The 13,533-nt window shown below is 40.7% G+C and overlaps 1 protein-coding gene across 13 annotated transcripts in view; it reads right to left on the bottom strand.

Annotated features, from left to right (window-relative positions):
• The window catches only part of LOC121885269 (disabled homolog 2-interacting protein-like), a 149,135-nt gene that overhangs the window by 82,649 nt on the left and 52,953 nt on the right, over positions 1–13,533 (bottom strand). For 11 of the 13 annotated variants that reach the window (XM_042394558.1, XM_042394557.1, XM_042394567.1 and 8 more), the window contains one exon: positions 1,614–1,735. In XM_042394558.1, coding sequence (XP_042250492.1) covers positions 1,614–1,735 — 122 coding nt within the window. The remainder of the gene's footprint in view (positions 1–1,613; positions 1,736–13,533) is intronic. The other 2 variants (XM_042394555.1, XM_042394562.1) reach the window with 1 other exon arrangement.

Raw genomic sequence — 13,533 nt, 5'->3', positions numbered from 1 at the left:
GCCAGAAGGGGGCAGTATGACGGAAAAGTGCAGGAAAGGGTTCAACACTGTCTGGGGAAGCTTTGTGCAAGAAGTCACTGCTGCTGCCTAGCAATAAGCTCACACAAGTAAGTGAAGTGGTCATGTGATTGAGACAGGATGACTTTGCTGCAGTGCTCCGATTCTTTTTCCCTTCCCTGGAGAGTACAAGGAGCTGCTTAAGAGACACTTAATCAATATTTAGCCCCACTATCTGACCCTTTCTGTCTCCTACAAGCTTTCTTTTTTTTATATATATATCTATATATATCTATATATCCACTCATTCATGTCAGGCCTTATCAAAATAGACATAAAAAAAAGAAAAAGAAATGACTCAATTCACAGTCTCTGTGTAAAAATGAATCTAAAATACGATAAATCTGTCAGGGAGACAATAAAAAGAGAGAACACATTCACGCACACGCTGACACACACACACACACACAGCATGTAACAATTCATAAACCCTGGAAACACAATTTCCGCTGTTTTATATGAACAGATGAGAGTTCAACCATTTCTAATCAAATCCCATCAAAGTTGTGGGGATTTTATATGTTGACTTTAAATGTCGGCGACTCCTAAAATCAGCTTCGACTGTTTTTAAGTCATGAAACGCTTTATTCTCGCTCAGCGGGTGGTCCGACGCCGGTCTATTTGTTCTATTTTCTGTGGGCTTTTAACAAAGCTTAAGAGACGTCCCGATTTGTTCTTTTGTAGAGACTGAACGCTATTTTTTTGGGTGAAACGTGGTTGATGATGGTGATTAAAAAGGAGATGAAAAAGGAGAAAATGAGAAAGAAATACAGGAAGTGTATCTTTTCTATTTTCAGAAAGAATAAAATATCTTCTAGCCCTGAACTCGACCCGTCAGTTTACCTGCGGAGCCGTTACAAAAGGCGGAAAGTTTACAAAAAAAAGTTGGCGGATTGTTTATGAGAGACTGATCGTTCACCTCTGGGTTGTCGTCTCCCCGCTCATTATTTATTAATGGAAATATGCACTGCTAATTGCTAATTAGCTTTAAATTGATGACTCATGGCGGAATTTTTTGCTTCATTAACTGGCTGTTTATCTATTGAATTAAACATGGCAGAAAGCATACCGGATTTGAATTAGAGCAAGATGACAGACAAAGGCCTGCTGTGTGTGTGTGTGTATGTTTGACAGAGAGGAGGAGAGACAGTGTGCTTAGAAGTGAGTGAGTGACCGTGTCGCTCGTGCACAGGTGCGGGGAGTGTGCGTGCGTGCGTCGGCTTACTTGAAGCATGTTGCCGTTATTCAGTGTGAAATGCGATGAAAAAAAAAATCACACAGGATGTACAAAGGCAACGGAGCACAGTGCGGTGAACGTAAACTCGAGATGTGTAGATGTGTAGACGACGCTAAACATCAAAGGACCCGTTCCAACTTCTGGAGTAAATGAGTTTCAGATTGGCTTGGGTCCATCTGGCCGCCAGACCGGGGTTTTTGTAGACATTGATCTATAACTAACAGCCCGCAACGGCGAACTGAGGCGGTAACGGAGACAAAGTCAGAGAGTTTAAAACAAATAGAGAAGACAAGAGACGGAACATAAAAAACAAACTCACAGTACTCACGGTGACTCTGAAAGGTGTGGCGGCGGTGGACGTGGCCTCCATGGTGGGTGCGGCCTTGTCTGAGGCGCTGCCTGGCATGCTGCGTCGGCGTCCTGTCCTCTCTGGAGGAGACTCTGCGAACACAGAGAGAGAGAGATCTTAGAAACTGCAAAAATTGGCACTTAAATTGTGAAAAATATATGTTTTTTAACGAGGAGATTGATACCACTCCTGTGTCTGTCCATTAACTACACTTAGCTTAGCTTAGCTTAGCTTAGCATACAGACTAGAAGCAGCCATCTCTAAATCTCACTACTTAACAAGTGGCATGATCTAAATAAACAGGATATAATGTGTTAATTAGTGATATTTGAGCTTGGACAGGAGTCAGGTTAGCTATTTCCCCCTGCTTCCAGTCTTAATGCTAAGGTGAGCCAATCACCTGCTAGCTCTAGGTTCCTATTTAGCATACAGACATGAGAGCAGTATCCAGTTTCTCATCTAACTCAATTTTTTCCCCATAATTTCAAACTTCAAACATTTTCCAATCCCCACGAAGCACTCTGTGTGATTGGCTGTGAGTGTGTGTTATCACTCTCCAGAAGCTCCAGTCCACTTGACCTACCTGTCTCTACGCTGTCTGAAGAATCCAGAGCACCCAGAGGAAACTCACACAAACACAAGGGGGAGAACGTACAAACTCCAAAGAGAAAAACAACCTAAACAGAGCTTTAAACTGAGCTACAACGCTGAACCACAGGCACAGCTTTGACACTAACAGCGTGGTGGAAATGGAAAAGGGTATAGAGTTTAGGGTGCCACGTAGGCTGGAGAGACTGGGTTCAATTTCAAACTTAAAGACGTTTTTTTGTGGTGCAATGAAAGGTTGCAAATGGGTGAAACTTGCTTAGAAAATGACAAACCCAAAGCCTAGGATGTTTAAAGCATTCAACATGTTCACCTTTTGACTTTATATGTGATTTGATTCAAAGAACACTACCTACTGTATTCCTCCATGAACATATCTGTTAACTCACATAGGGAGTAAAACACTTTTTCCTGTGCTTTCCATTCTTTATCTTCCCATCCTTGCCCCAGTTACTGAACTTGTCTGTATATGTTATCATTCTATCTTGTGCATACATCTAATTCTTTGCCCGAACCAGACAAACAGTAGAGAGCGAAGTATCACATCAGCGTGAAAGCGATGTTGAAGAGTTCTGGAGTCAAAGACTGAGCATAAGTGTGCAGCAAGCAGCAAATCTGGACATGTCCGAGAGGAATGCGAGTGATGCTGAGCATGCAAGTCTCATGCAAGCAGACTTCAGATAGCCATCATCGCTAACTATAAGCTCATAACACAGAGCGAACTAACAACATGTTAGGATTTCTCATTTTGGGATACCACACACTAAAAAGTAAAACAGAAAATGTGTATCATGCTGATTAAATATTGGCACCATCTACAGCCCTTTGTGAAACACATGGGGTCATGCCATCGCTGAGGCCATGTTAGATTATATAAATGAGACTTATGACTGCGACATTGGAAACTAATCAAATTAGTATTAAGTATGTGTTGCAGAGTGACTCTAAAAAGGATGAAACTGAGTTAGGAAACATATTCCTCACACACACACACACACACTACACTGTAGTACAGAATGCGTATCAGGAGTGTTCATCATTTTACTGGGAACTCCATGCAGACTGGTGATTCAATCATCTCCAGATTTGGTAAGCAACATCTCTGGATGCCTGAGACTAAAAATTATTGATCAAGCACCATAAGCTAAACAAGTTTCACTTCATGAACAAAAGAAAAATAATGAGATGTAATTAGTGAACACTGCATATAACCTCAGCATATCAATCATCAGGACGTTTTTGGATGTGGTAGTACTCATTACTACAACTGTTTTCTTAATTTAACACTTCAAACTAATCTGTAAAATCAACATGCAACAAGATGTGGCCAATACATGGTACAACAGTACTGAGGTTGACAGTGCTTGGACACCAACTCCAGAAAATGTAACTAAACAAAATCAAGAAGCACTGATTTGCATATTCTACTGTAAGTGTAAAATGAGAAATAATTTATTCTTTTGGACTGTACTGACTGAAATTGGATGGACAAAATATTGTGCCAAATGTATTTGCGCCTAACATAATATTTGCATTTAGAACATCTCTAATAGATGAGTACACAATTGGAAGATGTTTTTGTCAGAGCTATCCTGTCTATTAGCTTGTCAAGCTGAGCTGTGCTAAATTAGCTGTCTGCTGTTTAACAGGCCTGTTGACTGAATTAGCGTAGATTGTCATTGACGAATGGATGGAGGAATAGCGCTTCCCGCCATGCAGAGCGCCGGCTTCCGTCTCAACCCACACAACTCTTCAACCTAACATAAACATGGGGGTCCGCAACAACAAACAGCTGACGAACACAACACGTTCTGACACCGAGCAGACGTCCTCTCCCTGCAAAATCAAATCTCCGTAATTGAAAACTGGAACCATCTGGATGCTCGGAGCGGTGATCCGTTTCTCTGTGGCGGTGAGGAGGATTTGATTTTAAACTAGTTTAGTCTCTGTGTCACGGAGACGTGTTAAGGCTTTCTTGGTTGAAATGTACCAGAGAAATTTGGAGTTAGAGAGAGGACATCTGTGTTAACCTCTTTAACTACATTGGTACATAGAAGGACACAATACTCTCAGGAGATGACTGATAAGAGTTGGTTCACTCTGGTCTAACTGTATGTACGGACAAGTTGTTTGTTTCAACTTGAGTGAAAAATTTGTGCTTAACCCGGAGCTTTATCAGTCTGTTTCATAAACGTAGAGATAGGAGAGGAAAAGGGAGAGAGTCTGGAGGGAAATAACAGAAGGAACCAGAGTTACTGCTGAGTTCTGAGTTCAGTCAGAGGCTGAACTGAACACAAACACACACATCAAAAGACATGGTTGGTGCATCCATGGCTAACTAGTTTACAGCTAATGTACAGATGGTATTTTGACTGTTTGGGGGTGAAAAAACACAAATTTTCAAACGGGGGGTCAAACAGGGGTCTGAACACACCACACCTATTAAATATTTAAGGTGTGTGGCCATACGAGACTTATCTGTTGCAGTATTTTTCTTTTTAGATTCTTACCAGTCAAAACTAATGTTTTTATTCACAAGTATCAATTTTTTTAGGGTGTCAAGTCTCAGGTAGCTTAACTTAATTAGCTTAGCAGTCAAATCAAAGTCAAGTAGGTCAAGTCTCAGGTCTACAGCTCTGACTAAGGCCCAGAGGTCGATCACAACATGAGCAATGTATTACTAAACATTTTCACATTTTGTAGAAGGGTGACCGGGCTGTTCATGTCTCATCCTGGAGGTTCTGTTTTATGCAACAATAAACTTTCCACTTGATGTTAGGAAATAACTGCTGTGGTAAAGTGGGCCAATGGAAAACCCGTCCGATCCATTTAATAAAGACTGGTACAACAACAGAACATTTCAAATACACAAAAAAATACTTCTTCATTGTAACAAACAAATATGGCAGCACTGAAATATCTGCTGCTGTGATTTAATCCTTTTAAATCTTAAAATCATTCATGAGCAAACAGGGCTGATAAGGTAATCATGAAAATTGACTGAATTAAGTCGGTGTGAACTTCTGTGTCTCTAGTCACTGGATTTACCCCCTCTAGTCTGCTTTACTTCTTAACGGATATCTCCCCACTTGTACACAGCTGGCTGCTAAAAGCGCTCAGAGGAAAACTTGCACTCTCTCTCTCACACACACACATACACACATCATTTTGTTGTGAACTAATTGTTGTGTGAAATTACAGTGCATGCTTCCACATGATTTTGCCATCTGCGTGTAATGTATCTCTACAAATGCATGGAAGATTTCCCTTGCTATAACTCGTTCCTGTGTCTGACTCCAAGCCCTCTAACCAACAGCAGATAGTAAACGGATCCGTGCACATGGTGCTACATCAGATTGAGGTCTTCCATAAAACTTCAATTAAAAGCACAAATTGCCCAAACTGAACCCTGAAGTAAATCATCAAAGAGCTGTTTTGCACGGCATGTGCTGGTTGATCTCAGATTGTTAACACCTGTTTAGAGGGGCCTGCCTCGCAGTTGTTGATTAGGCTTTTTCATTATCTGGAGGTCTGCGCTGTAATTGTATGTTGGGAGGCATCCGGCGTGCAAGGCTGCATTTTGTACGGTCAATCAAAGGGTTAGAGGGCCCGCAAACAAACTGCTGTTGTGTCAAAAGGTTCAACCGCAAAGTTGTAGCCTTTAGACCATCGACAGCAGAGGTCAGCAATTAGGTTCCACCATGGGCCTGGTTTTTCACGATTATTCATTTGGCGGCCATTATATTTTGTTTATTGTAAGACTGATTTATAACACTTCAGGATTGTACTGGAGGGCAGATTTGGCTAAAAATGACTCATTTTCAAATAGATGTTCTGTGTTGCACTTCAAGATTAGACAAATACTTCATTGGTTATCCATACATGACAAACATTGGCCTGCTTCATTTATGGTTGATTGAAAGTGCTGTTGAAAAAGATTGCATTGACACACCATTACTGGTAGACTGCCCCATTTATGTGTTTGTGAAGAACAAATGGCTAAAGTTGTGGAATTAAAACAGTGTAAGGATTCACATATTAAAATGTATTTTCAGGTAGGTTAAGTACATAATGACAGCAACATGCACTGTTCAAATATCATGGTGCAACCATGGTGTCAATGTCTCTCCTCATATAGGGGCAGTGTTTGATGTAACTAGGTTATATTCATTGTGATTTATTCGGTTATCTTCAGTTGATTTGTGAAAACTTCTGTAGAAGGTTTAATGAAAACTATGATAGTAAAAACTTTTCTTTTTCTTTTTTTTATCAGGGAGCCAAATATATTTGCAGGAGGGCTCAATTTTCCCCAAGAGTCACCATTTGCCTACCACTGATCTACAGTTTTTTTTTTTTTACATTAACCTCCTTTCCAATTTATTCCCTTCCTATACATCATGCTCTTCATCCTCTATTATCTTCTGCTTTTTCCCTTGACCCTCCACCTTCTTCTCCTTATCATGATCGTATCATTGCAATTTTCCTTCACAAATTCCCTTTCTTCCCTCCTGATTAATGTTCTCTTTAAACCTCTATCTCTGACTTTTCTTATCTACAGAAAATAGTAACATTGGTGCTTTTCCTCTTCATATCCTAAATCCAATCAAATTCTCATCTGTCGTTCTTCTTCGTTCCACTTCTCTTCCTTTTTATTACCTATTCTTATAAACAGTGGCCCGCTTCATTTACGGTTGATTGAGAGCGCTGTTGTCGTTGCCTTAGAAAAAGATTCCATTGACTGCTTCCTATTTGTGTTTGTTACCCCAAAAACCCATACCACCATCTCTCCATCTACCATCTATCCACAAATAGAGCCTCTGTCTCTCTTCCACTTTCCTCCAGGCATCCTCAGTAGGTTAATGGGACCCTGAAAGTGCCAGCGAGAGCCCTGCGGGGCCTAAAGATCTATCTATCTGTGTATGTATCAATCTAAACCTTTCTTTCCTTCCTTCCCTCCTTCCTTCCTTCCATTAACATTCAGTAATATAGGTCAAACTGCATATTTCCTTAGTGCTTCCCAACCAGGCGTGCTCCATCCAGAGACCAGTGCCAGCTGACCTTTCCTTCCTCTCAGACCTGAGCAGCACAGGATATTCAAGCTTACAAAATGACTGTGGACGAGGGTGGGAGAGAGGAAAGGTTCAAATCTCTCCTATACTTCTGAAAAATAACATATTCGAGCGTTGAGTTGTGTAGAGACACAGTCTGCTGGGCAGGCAGGTGGCAGTGTGTCACAAACACTGATATAATACAAACAAGGCAACTGATCCAAGAGGGAAAAAACAGGAACGATGACGAACATTTGGCATGAGAACTTATTTTTAGTGTGACTGTGCCAAAAGTGCTGCGCTGGTAGAATGATAATGATGGTTGACTCTCTAAACAAACATTGTTCTTTTGCCTGGAGTGATGTGCTTTATGATCTTTTAGTGCTGGAGGAGTTGGCTGTGCTGAGTGGCTCTGTGTCACGTTTGTAATCATTCGGCAGACTTGGAGTTGGATGATTTCTGTCACATGCATAACTGTATTCCAATTATGCGCACACGTCCGCTAAAAAGCAATTAGACTTGAGTTTCATGATCTGCGTTTTACGTGCAGGTTGCTGTTTTTGGCGTCCGACCGGAATCGTTTTTGTCCAGGGACACGTCACCGTCCGAACAATTTTTGCTGGGTTCCCAAACTCATGTCTCTTCCTCACGTCTCCAAGCGAGGATGTGAGAGGGGGATGCGAGGACAGAGGAAGTGAATTCATCGAACGAGACGTCCTCACTCACTCCGGCGTCATTTTGAGGAGACGACGACTACTCGTGACGTACAGCATCACAACCGTCGAATATGTAGAAGTCGGCTATCATTATATGTAGCAATTACTAAGTAACAGTTTAAAGTTAAAGTTTAAACATAAAACTCATGTATAATTAACACTTTACACTGTTAGTTAATGATATCTACGCAGTCATAGTGATAGCTGGAAGGAAAACATCTGATAACTGCTCTTTTGTATCATTTGATTGTAGATCTATAGCAGCGTCTGGCTGTTTTAAGACATAAACAATTAAAATCTGGTGATTAAAGAAAGAACAGAACTGATGGAAAGGAGCAATAAAAACAGCTGCAGCCTACAGAATATGTTTAAAAGAAATATTGCTTATTTAGTTTGTGAAAGTCTGACATCTTTTTCAGGCTCAGGATGATTTTATATGAGAAACGCGACTGTGTGGCGTCATATTATTTTCCTGAAGGAGCTGAGACGGAAACGGAAAAAACGAAACGGAAAAGAAGAAAGGAGAAGCCTTTGGCTTATGAAGAAAAAATGAAGTTACAAGAGCGTTTTTTTTTGTTGTTGATTGATTCACAGACATTGATTCATGATTAAGTCATTTTTTAAAGTCATATTTTCCTGAAGGAACTGAGATGTACTTGAAATGGAAAAGAAGAAAGGAGAAGCCTTTTGGGTAAATGAAGAAAAATAATAAGTTACAAGAGTGTTTTTTATGATTGATTCATGATTCAGTAATTCTTATTTTATGAACACATATGAAAAGCTGCTGTTGGTGTCGCCGTTCCTGTTCCACGAGTAGTTTTCCTGATCTGCTGTATTACGATCATATATATTAATATTACTACATTAAAGCCTGAATGTTAACTGTCCTAATATTCAATCAAAGGGGTGTTGCTGTCTGGTAGGATACACCTGTGGTTCTTTGCTCTAAGCTCTTCAAAGAGACTCCTCTCTCCTCACCTCCTCTGAGGTACATTGAAGGGTTTGGAAGATCCACGATGATGACGGAGGGAGAGTGATTTCACAGCCGGAGAACGGAGGAGAGAGGACTCGAGGAAGCATAAATTAGCTTAATGAAAAGCACCCCAGGTTTGCTAGCTGATAGTCTTCTTCTTCCTCCCTGCCTTTCCTGACACAATGCTACATTTGTTGGCACTTTACCTCCACCAACTATCAATCAATAGCATGAAACTGGCGGCAGAAATGCGTATCGAGTAGCCTTCATCGAAACATTCCTCCCTAGTGCTATAAGTAGTCAAAAACTCACCATATTATCACCATTTAGGTTGATAGGACCAACGAGTTATCACTTATTTAACTCCTGAGGAAAATATCTGGCTCTTTAGCAGCTAATTGCATCACTATGTTCACCAGCAAGTCTCTAACTTTGTCTGTCTGCTACTTATTGTTGCATGACTTTTATTTATTATATTATTTGCCTGTTGTGGCTGAAAAAAAAAAGGGCGGTGACAGTAAACCAAAACAGTAAAGTTGTTGGTAGTAAAACCAAACACGCTATAAAGCTCTGTAGAGCTGAGAGAAACTGCAGGGTGGGGTGAAAATGATTGGCGAGTTCATCGGTACCAGCGACGGCTTTCACATACAAATAGTCATTTGATCCATTGTTAATATAGAATATTGATTATAGCTGCTTTAAAGTGTGTATTTAAAGTAGGTAGAAATATAATCCAACTCTTGTTTGTCGAGCTTATGAACAGAGAGTGTGAGTACAGGGCTCTGTTATCAATAGCAGCACGTGTCGGCATGTCAAGATGTCTGTACCCTCAGGGCTGAAAAATAGCCTCCGAAGAGAATGCCGAGTTCTTGTGTTATGACAGGAGGGAAAAACAGAGGAGAATTCAAACACACACACATATGCATTTCTCTGTGGGCCGATGAAATGTACTGCAAAAAAAAAAAAAATCACAGACTGTCAGGCAGTGTTTACTGTGTTCTCTCTACCTGGAGGGCTATCTTCTCTCAGTCCGCCCTGGCCTTTCATCCTCCCTCTTTCACAAATACATCACTTTCCTGTTTTTCCCCCCTCAAGTATGAGACAACTAGAACTTGTCTTGACTGGCTGATGGTGCTGCGTCTGTCTGGAATATAAACTGTGAATTAACATCGATCAAAGAACAATCTGCAAGAGAGAAGATTTATTTATTTATATCATAAGAAGGCATGGTCTCATTAGGTTGAATATCTGACTCCCCAGCTGGACGGTGAACCATGTAATAGGGGTCAAATACAGTAGAACAGGCGGGCACATCTGTATGTTTTAGTCTAAAAAAAAATGTTGAGAAAAAGAGGGGAGAGAGTGTTTCCTTGCGTGTGTACACAGAGACTATGAGTTAACGCTGAACTGTGAGGACAGCGCTGGACTTTTGACCCCTGAGATTCAGTATTTACTCAGCGCAGAGATGATGGGGGGTGATAAAGAAGTGTCTGCTCTGTCTCCTCGGAGCGACTCTGTGGACACCAGGGAGTAAAAGAGAATCGTTTCGACCTACAACCACCACTAGAGCAGATAGTCAACAGTCACTTTCTGCTAACATTGAGCCTTTACCTTAAAGTTGACTGTGGGCTGATAAAACAAAAGATCACAGCAGCCTAAACTTATACTAGACTTCAGTATTGACACCTCAAAATGGAATATGACAAACAATATAGTATATAGTAGAAGATACTGGGAGCATGAAGCAACCTTACAAACTAAAAACTTCTATATTTTACCATTTTCAAGCGATATCCAGAGAGAGAGAGGCTCTGCTCAGTGTTTAGTTTGGCATACGCATGCCTTTGTCTCAAGTGTGTTATGGGAAGGGGAGGAGGAAGAGGACTGCGAAAAAAAAAAGGAGAGTGGGGTGCAGAAGGAGGAAGTTTGTGTTTGTGCAGAGGGCGACACAGCAGCAACATTCCTGCGACTGCTGACTGAGATCCTACTAAGTCCAATAACATCGATCAGCAGACGCGCAGATATGAAGCACTGACACCATGTGCGGGCTCGGTGTCAGTTGATAACGTTACCGAATGACATATGACAGCTCTTTGACATGTTTTCCCTCCAAAAAGGTTGCACGGGGGGATGCTTAGAGAATGACAGGGCCCACTTTATTGGCAAAGTTGTAGTTAAGATGGTGTAATCTTGAATATTTGGGGCTTAGGGATTGGTGAACGCATTTAATAAAATTTGTTTTCATCCCTTTTCATAGCATATTGTGGTTACATTTTATTCTGTCCCTGTGTGTTTTTGTACATATACAGTAAATACATGTAAAAATAACTCTGCTAGCTTGCACATACTGTCTGCTGTATGTTAACAGGCTGTTTTTAGGGGGGAGCGATGATGGAAATGATCTTCTATAGTTCCACAGCTATTTCTCTAAAACCCTTCCCTGGCTCTGCCTTGTAATCTGAGTGGATATCTATGGATTAAGGGGGGGGGGGATTAGCCTGCACCTGTCCCCCCCACCTCCCTCCCCCCCGTTATTGGACTCTTTCGGGTGCTCCGAAGCACTGCGTCATCTGGCCCCATCTCCAGATGATTCACCGGGCTGAGGGAAACGAGGCTAGGCGAGGACACAGAGACTCCAGAAACGTGGATTAAGATCAGAAAAAGTAATCCTGGGTTAAACACTGAGATGATGTGGAGAGAGTGATTGCTATATTCACTGCCTTTCCCCTCTGCCTTGCGTCTCTGCTTCCTCTCTTATGATCTCAAATGCATCTAAAATACGGAGCTGTCTTCTCCTCCTCCTAAATCAAAAATGATCAAAGAATTAAGTTCTCTGTTTCGGTTAGTGAAGCCTTTGTTTTACTAAAACATGATCCAATCTGAAAAAAAAGGATGTTCAGGCACAAACAGATCAAAAGGCTAATGTGTTTTAGAGAAAACAGGAAGTGATTAAATTGTCTGTGAAGTTAAGGTCTGAACTTGACACCGCATCGCTCTGAATCTCCCATCGTGTTAATATTTAAAGTAGATTAACACTTTGCAAATTATTAACACAGATGTTTGGGGGGGGTTTTTTGTGGCTAATTATTAATACAGATGTTTTTCCAGACTTCCTATGTTTAGGTGTAAGTGTGACTCTGGCATCCGAAACTGAGTCATTCTGTGTTGTTGTGCCTGTGTTTCCCATCACTCGGGATGATTTCTCTCCTCACTTCCCATCAGCAAAAACTCTGGCTACATCATAAGCAGCTCGACAGAAAAAAACTAAGCATGACGCGGTAGTCGTAGATCAGAAGTGTTTCTTGGTAATGACCCTCTCAGAATACGATTACGTGCAATAACTGTCAGAGGTAATGCATTATTGAGTTGTTATTGAGTAGTTCGAACACTGTCTTGCGAGCTGCTGGCTGTAACTCTTTTTACTGTTATGTGATATTTCTATGCTGTCGTTGCTTCGCTTCTGGTGCTGCGTAATGTGACGCGTACGGTCGGTGCTTTCACTGGAAGCGTCACAGAGCAGCCCACATCTGTTAGTACAGGTGTGTTTAAAGGATAGGGGAAAGAACAGACTCACTTCCTGGAGCTTCAGGCAGATTTTCCTGGACCTGGATACTGGTCTTGTTATATGTAAATTGGACTTGGTGTAATCCTACTGTTGGACTTTTTATTATTGCTACAGCTTTTGTTGTGTGATTGTCTTTTTCCCCTAATTATGGCTCCTACTGAGTCCAAACTTCCTGTGTAGACTTTTCTTCTTGTTTTTTCCCCTGTAATTTTTTTCTTTTGGTTTTTATGTAGTTGTTCTGAGGCAACCATTGTTGATTTGGACCTGTGAAGCCCTTTGGAAGATTGTAGGTGATGTTAAGCTATGCAAAGACTTATTTTCTCTACTGTGGCTGCTTTAATGTTTTATTAATAATGGATTATAAACTTGGAAGTATTGTGGCTTTAAGATTAGATTGCTAGGAATATAAGCAGGTTTTATTTAGAGTAAGGGTTAATATGACTTTATGGTTAGATGAAAGTTAAAATGACTTTAAAGTTTAGCTTAAAAAGGTTTAAGACTGAGAAGAAAGATGAGACAGATGTGTGTTACCAGCTGGTGTTTAGGTGATGCGTTGCCACTTTTTATGTAAAAATATGGGTGTGCGAGAATAAAGTGTGATCAAAGGAGAAAAAAGGAATGGCAAGTTATTTATGCCAGACTTTGCATAAAAACACACCTCAGGGCAGTCTGTCTGATAGTGTTCAAAACAATATGATGCCAGGATGACATCTCATGGCAGCCAAAGTAAGGAATCTGTCAACATGAGAGAGGAAATAAGAGACAGAAACTTTGACTTCCACTTTTTCAGAGACCTAATTTTTTTCCCACCATCAAGTCTTAATAGAGCTAAGACAGCTTTCCTTTACAGTTGAAAACTGTTATGTGTTATACAAGAGCTCTGTCAAAAATATATATATAAAAAAAGGAAAAAGAGACAGATGATTAATTCTGTTCCAAAAAAATTACAGCATTCAATTCACAGGACAATTCAGAACAAAGA

This window comes from Thunnus maccoyii, chromosome 19 (genome assembly GCF_910596095.1).
Source record: "Thunnus maccoyii chromosome 19, fThuMac1.1, whole genome shotgun sequence".
Classification (NCBI taxonomy): domain Eukaryota; kingdom Metazoa; phylum Chordata; class Actinopteri; order Scombriformes; family Scombridae; genus Thunnus; species Thunnus maccoyii.
The sequence above is the reverse complement of the archived record's forward strand: the minus strand, read 5'-3'. Positions and strand labels throughout refer to the sequence as shown.